A 15213-nucleotide genomic window follows, 5' to 3' on the forward strand; every position below is an offset into this window, starting at 1 on the left:
GTAGCTCAGATACTGTTCAGGTACAGACACTTCATTTATTCTTTTAGCAGACTTCACATTTGAGCCAAGAATTTTTAATTATTCCAGAAAATTATCATAAATACTCCAAACAAGTCCACGTCCTGACAAAACACAGACAGCATCTGATGCTACAGCAGTGAGTTCACTAACATGAACTGCTACATCCTACCATACTTCACTAGTGCCTTCCTTGAGAAAATGCTGTGCATCCACCTTACCCTTAGAAATAGCAGTAGAGGGGGGAAAAAGCAGTTTTATTGCTCTGAAATAAATAGAAAGGCTTGAACTCTATAAACAAAGGAGCACAAATATGTTGACTGGGTTAAAAAGAAGAGCCAAAGCACCTTTCAACACATTGAATTGGTCTGAACTGCTTCCTTTCTTGAAGGTCAAAACTCATTCCTATTACAAGCAGGAGACTGGCAGAGGATTTAAAGATTGTATCATTGTAAAGTACTACTACATTATAACTCACACACTGTAAGAAGCATTTGAAATTGAATGGAAATACAGTGCTCAGGGGTTGTGTATTTACTGCTTGGCTGTTCCCCTCTCTGTTCTGTATATCAGACATAGCAGAAAGGTGATCACAGCAAAGTACAGCTTTGGAGTACTCGGCTTTGCTATTAGAGCTCATAACCTACCACTGCTTCCTGAACTAGACTTGGAACCAAACTAAAAAGCATGAGATTAACTACAACCAAAATGGCCAGGGGAGTGGATGAGTTTTTACCAAAACCTAGTAGTATCACACAGAAAAAAGGGCATTTAATTATTTTTTAAATGCTTTGTTTTATGAAGTAAACTTGAGTAAGGGAGAGTTGACTGAGCAACTTGGCAGAGAAAAGTAAGATACAATCTATCTGAAGAGTTAACGAGACTGCTTTGTGCCAAACCTGCCTAGAACAGTTCAGAGCTCTGTCAGACATCTTACTGAGCACCCCATAAGCTGCTTGGTTTTTCCTTTTGTAGAGTACAGCTACTAGGCTGAAGCCTCTCAACACAATTTCAACAAACATTACTAGTAGCACCCAGTACATAATTAACATTCCTTATTTCAATTAGTTCAAGCAAGTACTGCTGAGGTTTTTTGGCTTCTCAAAACTGAATTCATTTTGGGGTTGTAAGATGGGGCAAATTCAGCATCTCTTTCCATCTCAGAGGGCAATCAATATTTAATGTAAGTCAGGGTCATCAAAATATAGTTTTATTTACATTCTCATATTCAAATTCAATACAAATCAAGAAATATTTACAACATTTGAATTGTGCTACTGCTAAAGAAAATGCATTGCTTTTCCCCTCCAGATTCAATAGTACTTTATTGCAGGCTTTAAGATAAAGTTATACTAACATCAGAAATGAGCCATAGATAGAGATTAAAAAAAAAAAATAATAAAGTGCATCTGTAAGATGTCCTTAGTTACCTTTGCTGAGCAAGGCCCTCCACTTACTGAAACACCCAGTGTTCCTCCTTGACCCCAGTCCAACTCCCCACAGATGGCAGACAATTTCTCCAATCATCTGTTACATTTACAGGGCTCCAGCTCTCCCTGCAGCTTTAGCACACAAGCATGACAATGCATAGCAACAGTCCAGCATTTTTTAGAGGCTGGATCACTTCCCAAAATACTCTTTCCAAACAACACAGCATACCTTTAGTTCAGCCTTCCTGAAGTCATCCCAGATTTTCACAAAACCAGGATTCTGGCATATTGCTGGTGCTAGAGATGGTTACAACTCCAAAAATCATGGGGGATCCTTCAGTCTGTCTCATATTAACAGGTCTGGAAAGTTCCTACAATTGTTCCCTTTTGCAGTATTGTGCAAGTCATATTTGGCCTGTCAGCTTGCAGCTCTCTTTTCCCTTTAGGAATGTGTGGTTGGCAGGTTAGAGTTGAGAGGTAGAGAATCAATCTGTTTACTAGAGAACCGAAGACACTGTGGGCAAAATCCAGTTTGACAGGCATTAGTTGATACTTTCTCCTATCAAATTAGTGCACTGAAATACTACATACAGTGTTGTTTTAAACTGAACTGTGTCTGTTAAATAAGTATTAGACCAATTTGTTTACACTGAAAATCCACTTGAATTAAAGCAATAAACAACAAAAAAACACCAGTCAAAACAGTAGAGACAGCTATGACATAAAAGAATCTCCTTCCTATATTAATGACTGAAACACTGAACAGAAGCTCTGTTGAAAATGGAACTTTTGGTTTAGTGTTATAATCTGATGTTTTGTTTTATGTATAAGACAACTTTATCTGAAGAGTCCTTAAACTAAATTCCACATGGGAGATGCAGTTTTAAGGACTGCAAACCATACAATTATGATTTGAAAAAGTCCATTTGACCTCAACATTGCCAAGGCAATATTTTTAATGCTACAGTCTTGCAATGTTTGGTATACGTGTGATGACAGTAGGCAGCTCCTTGCAGAAGGCTTACACCACGTTGCTCAGCACATTCTTAGGTTTTGACATCATGAACTTGTGTTTCATCTGCCTCAAAACTTGGGTTGTCAACATGTGGAAGGACATTCACAGTGGAGGGCTGGGATTCATTGTTTACAAGATGCATGTTGTCATCTGTCCAGAAAAGGTCAAGAAAAGACAAGTTAAGAAGTATCATAGGCAAGCTACTACCCTAAAGCAAACCACACAGTTTATTTCCATGAGCCCACTGCAGCAGTCTTTTCCCAGTATTTCTCTTGCAGAATGGGAAATCCAAGGCCATGCTCCAACAACTACTCTTTTGCTGCCCTTCATTAGTTCCTGAGCCCATTTTTGACACTACCTGTCATTTATAGAGATATCTGCTTGTCTGTGGAGCTTTCTTCTCACCTGGCTTGTGTACTCAGGTGTCAGAAGACCACATAATGCTACAAAATCCAACTCTAATAGAGATTGGCAATTCTCATGTAACTGCAGGGCTGCTGAAGACAGGCATCAGGAACAATTTCTAGAGTTCAGGATGAACTGTGGATGCAGCCTAATTCAGAGACTAAGGTCTTCTCCCTACAGACTAATCTTATTAGGCTGATGTTAGTGTGTGTGTCCTCACCACTCAAACCAAGAACACATGAGGCTCTGTTCCATATAAATAATCCAGCATCACTTTGGTTGCTTGCAGGGGTGCAATTTCAACTTTTGATGTTTAACTTTCAGGAAGCGTCCCCTGCTTTACTGAGGTGCCTGAACAGGGCACTCCCATACAAGCATGGAGCAACATATCCCACAGGAGGCTCACAGCAAATTGCATGCTGTCCTATCAGCTAATGATCCTGCAAGAAATAGAATCATACAATATCAAGTCCAACTGTCAACCTAACACCACCATGGCCATTAAACCATGTCCTGAAATACCATGTCCACATGTTTCTTGAACACCTCCAGGGACAGTGACTCCACCACCTCCCTGGGCAGCCTGTTCCAACACTTGACCACTCTTCCAGTAGAGAAATTTTTCCTAAAATCCAATCTAAACCTCCCATGACACAATTTTAGGCCATTTCCTCTTGTTCTGTCACTTGATACTAGGGAGAAGAGACAAAAACCCACGTCCACTAAATTGCTTATTACAACACATCGCTCACTACCACCTCCTTTTGGGTAGCTGCAGAGAGCAGTAAGGTTTCCCCTCAGCCTCCTTTTTTTTCCTCGAGACTAAACAACCCCGAGTTTCCTCAGCTGCTCCTCAAGAGAACCGTTCCCATGTCCTTCAATAGCTTTGTTGCCCTGATTCAATCTAGTAACATCCAGAACATCCTTATGCCTCTGAACTTCCCACACACACACTCTTAACTCCTCTAAGACATTTCTATTTGATTACCTAGAACCCTTCAATTTTTAAAATCAACAGCAATACTGAGCATGTGTTAGCAAAATTGAACACTGAAAACATTTTTCAGATAATTTGCTCTTCTTTAAAGGCAAATTTCCCCAATATAAGCAACAAAGTACAATGCAATCTAGCAAAACAGGTGAAACAGTAGACGTACTTTCTGTTGGTGCATGTTCCTCCAGAACAGATTCATCTGCTCCTTGTACAGAAGCATATCCAGATGATGCTGTTTCACTATGATTATCCTCTTCATTAACTGCCGAGACATTTGATGTCCCACTTGACATTGTGGCTTGCACAGACTCAGCTCCTTCTTCTACATCCACCTTTGTGAAAAAAAAAGAAAATGGTTAAAACTCTGTAGGAAGCTGCATCTTCCCAGGAGATCCACGCCTGCAAGACCATATGAATAATCCAGCATCACTTCAGTTGCTTACAGGGATGCAATTTCAACTTCTCATGTTCAGCTTAATGCTCTACTGAGGTGCTTGAATGGGGCACTCCCATACACATGGAGCAACGTACCCCACGGGTGGCTTGCCTTAGCTCCGCCGCCTCTGCAACACGAAGTACTGGTTGGAGCCCTCCAGCACCCACAGCTTGCAGGCATTTTTCAGTCGCACCTCCTCAGGCTTCAGCCACATCGCCGCCCCCCACACCCGCCCCGCCGCCCGGCCTCCCGCTCCCACGGGCCGGGCGAGGAAGGGGGAGAAGCGGGGAGCGCGGGGGGAGCGCTGCTGCCCCCGAGCATGCTGGGAGCTGTAGTCCCCACGGCCCACTGCACACGGCGCCGCGACCTCAAGACTACGACTCCCTTCAGGCCCTGCGCGGCCGCCCGCGCCCTGGGCTGTGTTGCAGCCGCTTGCCTGCCTGGGCGCTGAGGGCGGCAGGAGGGAGGGTGGGCGTACTTTGTTCACCGTCCTCCCAGAGCTCGCACGTTCGAGGAGTTAGCTCTCCTTCCGTCCCACACGCTGGAAGCAAGACTCTTCCTCCCGCTCCGCACACACGGCCACAGCCCTTGCCCTTGTCCGGGAGCTGTCCGGCCCCAACCTCGCTCTTAACGAGGCAAAATCACTTTTTCAATTTTGGCCGAGTTGGGACGCACATCACGAGAGACATTTGGCTTTTATGCTTGTTTTCCTGTCAATAGTAAGCCTTAGGCTACAGCAGGTGACCTGGGTACTGAAAACAGAGGACAAGCCTGCCACGCAAGGAAGGGAGCCATGACCTAGTCATGAGGTCTGTGGAGACAGGTTGGACTCGATGATCCTTGGGGTCACTTCCAACCTTAGTTATACTGTGATACCATCACCTCCACCGGCTACAGCACACCAGTCATAGTGCCCATGGATGTTGCCTGACCACTCACAGGCCTCACTAGGAGCAGAGGAGCAGCTCCACCAGCTGCAGAAGCTGATGTGATCAATGTTGCCTATTTACATTTCACATGATAAAAAGACAATCATCTGTTATATCCACATGACTCCAGCTCTCCCTGCAGCTTTAGCACACAGGCAAGACAATGCACAGGAACAGCCCAGTGTTCTTCAGAGGCTGGATCACTTCCCAAAAGACAGATTATTATTTCCAAACAACATAACTTAAGTTTTCTTTTTAAAGTTCAGTCTTTCTGAAGTCGTCCAAGACTTCCACAAAACCAGGACTCTGGTACATTGCTGGTGCTAGAGATAGTTGTAACTCCAAAAATCACAGGGGATCTTTCAGCTTGTTTCATATTTATAGGTTTGAAAAGTTCCTACAATTGTTCCCCTTGCAGTACTGTGCAAGCCATATTTGGCGTGCCAGCTTGCAGCTCTCTTTTCCCTTTAGGAATGTGTGGTTGGCAGGTTGCAAGGACTGTCACCTAATGAACATCTACGCAGAAAAAAGGTTGAAAATTGAAGAAAACTTCTGGTAACTTCCAGCATCATAGGTGAAAAGCAGCTACTGCCTAACTGAGTGGGAAGTTTGGGTGCAGCTTTTGCATTCTTCACCCCGGTCTTCCTTTTTACTGCCCACTGCCAGGAAAGATTCTTCCTTCCACTTAGTGCAGATCTTTCCCCAGGAAAGCTCTGGCATGCATTACAGCTGGTCCAGGCAGCACCAGGCACTGGCAACAGCATCTTCCGCTGGCACTTGCCACAACAGTCGGTTACAGAACACATCGGAAATTCCTTATGTATATTAGGAAGTCATGTGGCTCCAGGAAAACCACACATGCTAACACATTCACTTGTCAAGAGCTCTGGTACTTAATAACTGAATAGAGGCTGCTTTCAGGGACAGTAGGAGTTGTCAAATTCTGCTTGAAGCTCTGAGAAACTCCTATAGCTGCAAGCACAGGAGTTGTGAGCAATTCTTCAGGCATGCATTACAATCAACTTTGGTTAACATTCTGCCCCATGATACCAACTCAAACCAGGTCAGCTGCAGGCTTCACTGAACAGGACGTGGCAATTTCTACAGCATCTCACCACTAACATGGCAGTGCCTGCGCTGAGTGCTCAATGTGGTTACTACACCAGGGTAATACTGATAATGGCATCTACCACAACCAAAGACTACTGACTTACCTCAACACCCAAAACTTTGAGTATGTCACATTTGCACATGGGGCATGTCCTGTGTTCCAGAAGCCAGGGGTCAATACAGTTCTTGTGGAAGAGATGACTGGTGAAAAAAAATAAATTAATAATAATAAAAAGTCCCCAACAAGTCAGATTTCACACCAAGCAAACTGTTTATCTGGCAGCTATGAAGGCTCATTTAAAAACACTGGGAATTTATTCATTCTAGAACAGATTACCTTATTATGCCACAAGGTTCAATTGAAATCTAGAGACAGTTGACCTCTCAACCTGTAGCTGGTTTATGCTTATTAGTTGCTATAATTCAGCATTATCACAAAAAAAAAGAGAGACAACAAAAACAAAACAAAACCCCCCACAACACCATGTACAATATGTTCCCAGCTGGAAATTTAACTAATATAAATACTGACATCTCAGCCTTAGCTTTAAGGTTAACTTCTGTCATGCACATGCAGATGACTAAATAATATTGGTTTGTGTTAAAACCATATAGAAAAAAATCACCTCAGAGTTATGCCATCAAGATAAACTATACCCCCACACATTTACTTTGCCTGTGCAGTCACTGCGTATTCCAAGTGGATGTTTGGCAGGCTGTGTATTCTAAGTAAATACAGTCCAGCCATGAAGACAGTTCCACAATGAGGCTGAATTAGGCCACAGATTTAGGAAAATGACTTGAAATCCTGTAATCTGCCTGTTCCTGCAGCCTGAATAGAAGTAGCAAGGCAGACATACACTGCTCACTATTAATCAGAACTGAGACAAGTGCAGAGATCACCACATCCTGCGCTCAATATTCTACACTCAGTATGATACCAGCATTCTGCAGTTCAGACCACATAACCAGCACCTCCTTCCAACTGCACCAATATGAATACAACCTCAAATCCCTTGATGCGTGGCTATTTGAAGCGCTTGGGACTTCATACTGGTCTTGGGTACTGTTACTATAAATGCCTTCAGTTTGACTATCTGGACAAGAATGACTTCTGCAAATACCCACACCCCAGATACTTAGATACCACCAATGTGACTCACAAGAACATTTGATTGCTTGTTTCCTTCATGGATAAGGTCAAATGTTTTCAGTATGGAGGCAATCAACAGCAAGTACATTCTTGCAGTAAATACCAGTTTATAACTCATGAGAGAATTTAATATGGCTGATGCTGGCAGAGAGCACCACTAATGAAGATTATTAAGCAAATTCAGCCATCTTCAGAGCTACATTTGGGCCAAATAGGAATGAAATATCTCAAACATATGTAGCAGCACTCTGATAGCAAGGCATTAACATACTAAACATGTATAAAGAATACATTCAAAAGAAGTTAGTCTCCTCTGAAGTCATGCATTGTTTGCAACTACACATCAAGATTAGCAGGGTTTATAGGGAAATAATGAGGACTTGGATCTCCTATCCCAATGCTTCCATACTCATGGCACCTATTTCATTACTAAACAGCACTATCCACAAGCAGAAACCCGACAAGACAACTGAATAATCATTAATGCATGTGACTGAAAGTTTGTTGGTAACACCTTAACAAGCCAACTTTGTGAGATCAAAACAGCTTGGGAGCAGAGATAGCTTCTGCAAAACTGTCCCCTTGTTACACCCTGTAACCCCAGCCCAGGCTTTATAGTGCTTGCCAAGACTCTGCACTCAGCACGACAGCAGATACAGATTTTTTCAGTTCTTCAGAACTTGATTTTTTTCCTACATCAAAAGTTTTTTCCAAGTGCTTTTCTAAAACCCTCTCCACAGGTCACAAAACCTCTTCCCATACAAAATTCATGCAGTTGACATTGCAGCCCTCTGGTTTTAGAAGTTTTGCCAGCGGCCCCATTCAGCAGGCACAGGGGGAAGTCCCACAGCACAGGTTTCCTTAAGCCCTGAGAGGGCTTCATTGCTTCATTAGGAGCAATCAAGTAAAGTTTTGGTGCTACAATACTGGGCTTCCACAGAAGCACAGCAATGAGGTACAACAGTGGAGAATCCTAGAAAAACAAACCACTGTAGCTCTGTTTTGGTCATAGACATGCTTTCTTCTGGACTACAGAAGTTAGCATGACAGTTTAACAGGTTTAGTGGGATCACAACCCCCTCAGTAACCTGTAAACTAAGTGACAAGAAATGGGCGTAGTTTTGCCAGTTACCTGCAATTTAGAGGTAACATTCTTATACATCAGCAAAGGAAAAGTAACTATTTATTTTAAATATAAAATCTTTAAGAAGCCCTGGAAAGGCACTGCAGTTTGCTAGGTTACACTTGTCACCACACACTCACAGGGGAAGTTAGGAGCACAGGCCTTTGGGGGACACACTGCAAGCGTGTATTCACACAGTTGCTGTTGTTCAAAACACTGCTTGACAGAGTCAAGAATTCTTGCTGTGCAACAGCTTGATTAGAGTTTGATCAGCTTTGCTGGCATAGCAGAAAGAGCAACCAGTAAGAAAGAGGCAAGTTTCCAGATTTTGGATTATGGGGCAAGCCTGGAGGACAACTTACTTGCAAGTCAGAATGCGCACTACTTCATTTGGCTTGTACAGCTCGATGCACACCACACAGGTATCTCCATCAGGACCAGTTTCCTAAAGTGGTGAAATGAATTTCATCTTAACAGACATCCAAGGCTTCTTTTGAATTACCATCAGGTTTAATGCAAAGGGGTCTAGCTAAAGCAGCTCCCATGTAATGTTATATAAACACATTGTGAGGACAAAACAGGTCAAACCAAACAAACCAGCAGGGTAACCTGGCTACGTTCCCAAGACAGAAATGAGGGAAAAATAACACAAAAATTCTGGATTGAGACACCAAAACAGTGAGATTAGAACGGAGTTTACTGAGCAAAATCAGAAAAACCATTAGTACAAAAATGCATAATTACCTTAGCCTGTTTGCAGAAAAAAATGCACAGCACAAAGCAGCAGCAAGCAGGAGCAGCAGCAAGCGAGCCAAAAGCCCAAGCCAGAAAACTACTCCCCTGTCCCTCCTTGTCCCATCACCATTCCAGCACCCAAGGACCCAGAAGCAGCAAGCAGAACAGCAAGCTTCCCATGTTGCCATCTGAACTTTAAGCCCCATAATACTTTGCTTTAATTTTTGAAGCTGGCATAACTGCAGCATGGTATGAATAACTGCAGATTCAACTCAATCCATGACACTCAGTCAAGATGACAGCAGCATTGAACATCTAATCCCATAGTCTAGAAATCCAACTGCAAATCATCATTGGATTCTTTGAGGCATTGCTGTAGAGGTTTAGAAAATGCTACCTTGAGTTTTAGTTACTGAAGAACAGCCAAGGAAGCTGTTTAAGCATCTATGCCAACAAACTAGGACCTCTCATTTTAGCAAAGCTGCAAGAAGCAGTCTAAACAAAAAAAAGTATCTGAGTTATATGAAAGTGCACATTGGAAAGCCTTGCACCCTGGGAAAGGACCTGATTTGCAAGAGAAACCATCTCAGGCTCAGAGAAACTTCTGTATCCTGTACTAAGAACCACACTCTGGGTGTGCCATAATGCTCAGGATCAGCCATACCTTGTCCCCTTGCTTCAGGGTACGCAGCTGTAACTGTTCAATGGCCTTCTTAGCCCTGGCCTTCAGCTGTCGCTGTAATAGAAAGCAGCCCTGGTTAAACACAGTCATTTTTTCCTCTTAAGTGCGGGTTACTAATACTTACCAAGGTGCCTACTGCAAACTGGAACCAGTTTTATAACCCAGATGCTATCAAAACAAGCCCAGTAAGCATGACCATGCTATTTAGGGACAACATGAAATAAGAGTTTCAGCACATACTGATGTGGTTATCGACTCTGGATGACAAAGCATTTGGATGTGCTTTGTTTTTACCTTTTCAACAAAGCACAGGAATATCAAGGGTTTCTTTGAGAAGATGCAAGACAATACCTGGACCAAACAAACAGAAACCTTCAAACTGACTTGGTACAGAGGACTGAACATCGAGTTTAACAATCAGGTTTAACTACTCACTTTATGACAATTTCCTGGCACAAACTCACATCCTAATGAAAGTCTTTACAAATCAGTTCAGCTACCTCCAACACACCCTGAACTAGCCTCTGCCGTGACTGCTTTACAGAACACACACAGAGCTCAGGAGCCTTCTAGCACCAACTGCTCCTGTCAGGTGGAAGAATGCAGTTTTATTTCTATATTGGTTCAAAGTAACATGCATGTAGGGAAATGAGGAAAAAAACCACTAAAACTGGGCTCAGAGCTATTTCTTCCCCTCCCTTTGACACAAGGTGTGAAACAAATCGGCGACTAGCCCGAGGCGGATTACAGGGCAGCTTAAATGAGAGCAGGAGGAAGCATTCCCCATTCTCCTTCATGCAGTCATTTACTTGCTGTTGTCAGGGTAGGAGGACCGAGATGAGCAGACAGCAGAAGCCCAGCGTGCCTGGCAACTGTTGCTGTCCAGCTGTCACTGCAAAACATTTAATTAGCAGGAGAGCCAACATCTCTGTTTAAAGGTCACAGCTTGGTGCTGTTTTACCAACACAAAGAATATGTCTGTCCTCTCCCACCCACGGCACTTACTGCCCGGTGCAGCTGCTCTGTGCTGGAACCCCGCACTGTTCACTTTCCAGCATTACTTCCCCTTAAGCATTTTATTTCAGTTACAAGGATCTTCTCTGATGAAGGTGCAGTGCTGGCGGCAGAAGAACAGCAGGGGAAAGGGCTGCTGCTGACAACTAACAAACTCAGTGAGTTTGTTGTACACTATTTCAAGTCTATATAAGCTTCACTGTGCTGAAACAGTTAATGGCAAGCAAATTGATTTATATGGTCCACTGGGACCCTGTCAAAGGGGTTTGGTGCAAAATGACCTATTTGAGATCTCAAAGCAACACTGATGCACATCAGTGTGCACATTTAGGAGCTCAATAGTTGATAGCTCTTAACAGCTACCAAGGAAGACACACATACAACCCAAAAGTGAAAAACACAAACAAGTTTTCAGGTATTTAAAAATGAGAACTAGTCAGATTTGAGGGCTATGAAGGTCTTCTGCTGAAGGCATCAAGACATTTCTGTATTTCACTTCAGGTTAATTTTATAATGATGTTTCCTTTGTTAATGTTTCAGTGAAGCCAGAGAGAAGCAGCCACATGCTCAGCGAACACAGAGGCTCCCAGAAGTTCCATCGGCAAACATGGTAACATCCGCAGAGCAGGAATGCAGCAATATTCTTACTTCTCACATGCAGCCAGAATTGTCTGTCACCACTACTTGCTATTAATTGAAAATTAAACTTTCTAGGAATGTACTCCCCCATGCAGTGTCTAATCTACACATCTAATGTCAGACCAAGCATATTAGACAGGACTCAACTGGCCGTATTGTTAATAATTTACTGGAACAATACAATATTAAGGCTCAAGTTTAATTGCTCTTCAGGAAACGCACCACTGGCAAAGTCACCTTTAACACTGATTTTGATAAGTACAGCAGAACACCCCACTGGGGAGACAGAGAGAGGTTACAAGCAGCAGCTTTTTATTGGATACTCTACCAATAGATCTAGGATCTTCAAGCCTGAAATGTCAATGCCTTTTGTGAAGACACGTGTTTCAAGCAAACAGTAAATGTTGATGACATTAAAAGCCTAGAAGTCCCAACTCAGCAACTCTAGAAAAAACAGCTTACTAAGTGGAGGCTGGGGAAAAAAGGAATCAAGATGTTACAAAACAGGTCAAATCCCATCTCCTATCCAGGCTCTGGTGGTGGAAGTTGAAGTAGAGAGGTACCCAACTGAAAAAAAATAAGTTTGCTGTTTAGTCCTCGGTCATTCCTAGTCAAACACTCATTTTATCTCCAACCCTTTCTGCATGCAGGTGCCTTCCTGGTGTCCTGCTAGCATGGTCATGGCAGAGCATGCCAGCAAGCTCTAAGGAGGTCAGGACCCCCTACTTTTCTCCTATAAGCTAAGGAAGATCTTCCCCATATGTAGCTGCTGCCATGAAGAGAGTTTGGACTTGTGGGAAGTTGAGCAACTTAACCTCCTCCAAAGCCATTAATTAGGTAATTTCTCAGATGCAATATCTAATCTTTATGAAATCATGGAAGTGAAGACTTGAGCTTAAATTAGAAACCAAGCCACAGATAACATCAGTGGCCATTTTGCATTATTAAGAGAGGTTAATATATTGCGGAACTGAATTTGCCAATACTTTAGAGATGAAAGGCAACAAACAACACTTATCTTGTTTTTCTGGCTTCTTGCTCACAGACCTCATGATGCAGCAAGAGATCACAGAGGTAGGGACTTGGAATTTCAAGCCCAGAAGAAAATATGCATTCAGGTAAAAACTAGCAGGTTGTAAACAGTTTAGCTAGTTGATTCACAACAACAACAAGAAAAGGCTACTCTATTTTAACTCAGTTAAGACAGGTGTGATACTAAGTTTGTTTTTGCTTGGACTGCAAGACAATACAACTAGCTCTTCTCTATAGTCATTCAACTTTTTAAAGAAACTTTTTACAGGTTTACATTACTGACTTGTATTCAATTCCTGCTCAAGCTAAGACAGCTGATGGCTTCAAGAAAAGTCTGCAGAGAACAACATGCTTAAAACCTGGGGTATGTGATCAAGCTGTCCAGAAAACATGCTTTCGTCAAAAGAAGCAAGTAGGCATAGCAAAAAGTACAGGAACTATTGGCTGCCCAGAGAGGTTGTGGAGTCTCCTTCTCTGGAGACATTCAAAACCCACCTGGACATGTTTGTGTGACCTGCTCTAGGTGATCCTGCTCTGGCAGGAGGTTGAACTAGATGACCTTTCAAGGTCCCTTTCAACCTCTAACATTCTGTGAGACAGCCAAGTTTAAAAGGTACTGAACAGCGTGTCTATAAAGCAAGAGATTACTTCAGAAAGCACTCAAGTCTGAAGATTTCTCCCCAGCCAAAAGAAAAGGAAAGACATACTGCCATAGTGGGGAACCATCCGATTCAAGCAGGGGTTGCTACAGTCCCATGCATGAATGAAACTATCTAGCCAGGATCTTGCTTTCAAGAAGCCTTTGTAAAAGAGACAAACCATCTACAAACCAGGCTTCCCTCTTTCTGTCCTACCCCTTAGTAAACAAGTGAGAGTCAAGCTCCCTCATCCTTTTCATTCCAGGGCAAGAGCAATCCTGGGGCTGCCGCCTGGTCAGCAACAACAAGCCTGAACATGAGAGAGAAGCTGCAGGGATTATTACCATGTATCATGATTAGCTCATCGTATCACTCTGCAGAGCAATCAAGTGTTTATTTTGGTTCAGCTGTTAGACTGACACATCAAAAGACCCCTCACACAATAGCAATAGGATCCCACAGGGAAGGTTAAAAAAAAAATTGCAGGTAATACTTTGAAAAATAGTAACACAGGGTAAAAGGAGTCATTCAGAACAGCAGTTCCCCTCTGAAAGGGGGAATGTTTGTAATACTTAACTACCAACATTTGAGTGTTTCCTAAAGACACCTCCTGTAAGAATGCATAACCCTTCTGTATCTGTGCAATAAAGGAGATAAAACACACTCTGTCAAGACAGACCTCTGCACTCCACCCAAATAAGAGACTGAAGTCCAGGCAATTGGATTTTCCAAAGGCCTGAACAATGACAGGAAAGTTCCCATGTAGCATTCAAGCTGGTAAATTGTATGACTAATATTCATTATTTTATGGAGCCAAAGCAGTTAAGTCTCAACTGCAGCGTTATCTTTTAGTCGTTCACCTTAATGAGCAAGAACTTTGTCATTCTTTGCTTATCTAATCATTGCATGGTCAGCTTTTAGAAGCCACGGTACAAAAAAAAATTGAAAACAATTCTGGATTGTCTTGAGTTTCCCTTTTACAAAATAGTACATTTTTACCCCCTGACTACAGAGCAGCTTTCTTCTATTCTTAAAACTTTATAAAGCACTTTTACAGGGCTCCTTAAGTTCACCTGAAATCATGTGGAACTGGCATGTCATTTGTCAACGTTCTTTCTCCATCTGCAATAAACATCTTGTGCACACAGAGCCCAAAATAGAAATAATTTGTGAAGGTACTAGCCAAGCAGACTGGATTTTCCCAGTACTGTCTACCACAGGAGGCATTAATAACATTTGTAGCTTGTTAAAAGCCTGGTAGCTCAGAATAGAGCTGGACTTCCACTGTTAAATACCTTCAATAGACAAAAAAAATTTCATATGGTTTGATAAACTCTGTATTCTGCACACCACCTTTTGGACACGGAGTTTTTCCTGCCCAGGGTAGATGGCAGGTAATGAAAAAGACAATTCATCAGCAGGAAGCTGGGCACCTCTGTCTAAGATGATAGATGCAAGATGACAGCATCAAGTTACAGAGCTTCATGCTCTCTCTCATGAAAGGTACTACACAAATACCTCCATATGACATCCAGGAGCAACAATGGTGCATCTCACAGGCAGATGACAACTTTCAGTGCTGCTCTTCCATCTCTTATTATACCCTTATTCCCTTATTGTATCCTCACACCACTGCCAGGTGTGGTGCAACACCAAAACATCCAAATAGGCTAAAACTTAGGGGAGGCCTAGTCCAGAAGTTGAGGCAGACACAGCTTACACAAGACACAAATACAGTTCAGGTCACTGTTAGATCTCTAGACCTAGTAAGGGTGTAGCCAGCTGACTATCATCCACAAGACTACACTTGGACAACAGGATTTCAGAACACAAACTTGAGTGAGTTAGGTTCTATGGTTA

At 42.6% G+C, this 15213-nt stretch overlaps 1 protein-coding gene across 1 annotated transcript in view; it reads right to left on the minus strand.

Annotated features, from left to right (window-relative positions):
• Positions 1-1201: 1201 nt before the first annotated feature.
• Positions 1202-15213, minus strand: part of RNF128 (ring finger protein 128) — a 29830-nt gene continuing 15818 nt past the window's right edge. Inside the window, exons 3-7 of the mRNA XM_054169717.1 lie at positions 10013-10084; positions 8976-9058; positions 6442-6538; positions 4026-4194; positions 1202-2613 (exon numbers count right to left, since the gene is read on the minus strand). Coding sequence (XP_054025692.1) covers positions 2495-2613; positions 4026-4194; positions 6442-6538; positions 8976-9058; positions 10013-10084 — 540 coding nt within the window. The 3' untranslated portion in view covers positions 1202-2494. The remainder of the gene's footprint in view (positions 2614-4025; positions 4195-6441; positions 6539-8975; positions 9059-10012; positions 10085-15213) is intronic.

Source organism: Dryobates pubescens, chromosome 18 (genome assembly GCF_014839835.1).
Source record: "Dryobates pubescens isolate bDryPub1 chromosome 18, bDryPub1.pri, whole genome shotgun sequence".
Taxonomy (NCBI): domain Eukaryota; kingdom Metazoa; phylum Chordata; class Aves; order Piciformes; family Picidae; genus Dryobates; species Dryobates pubescens.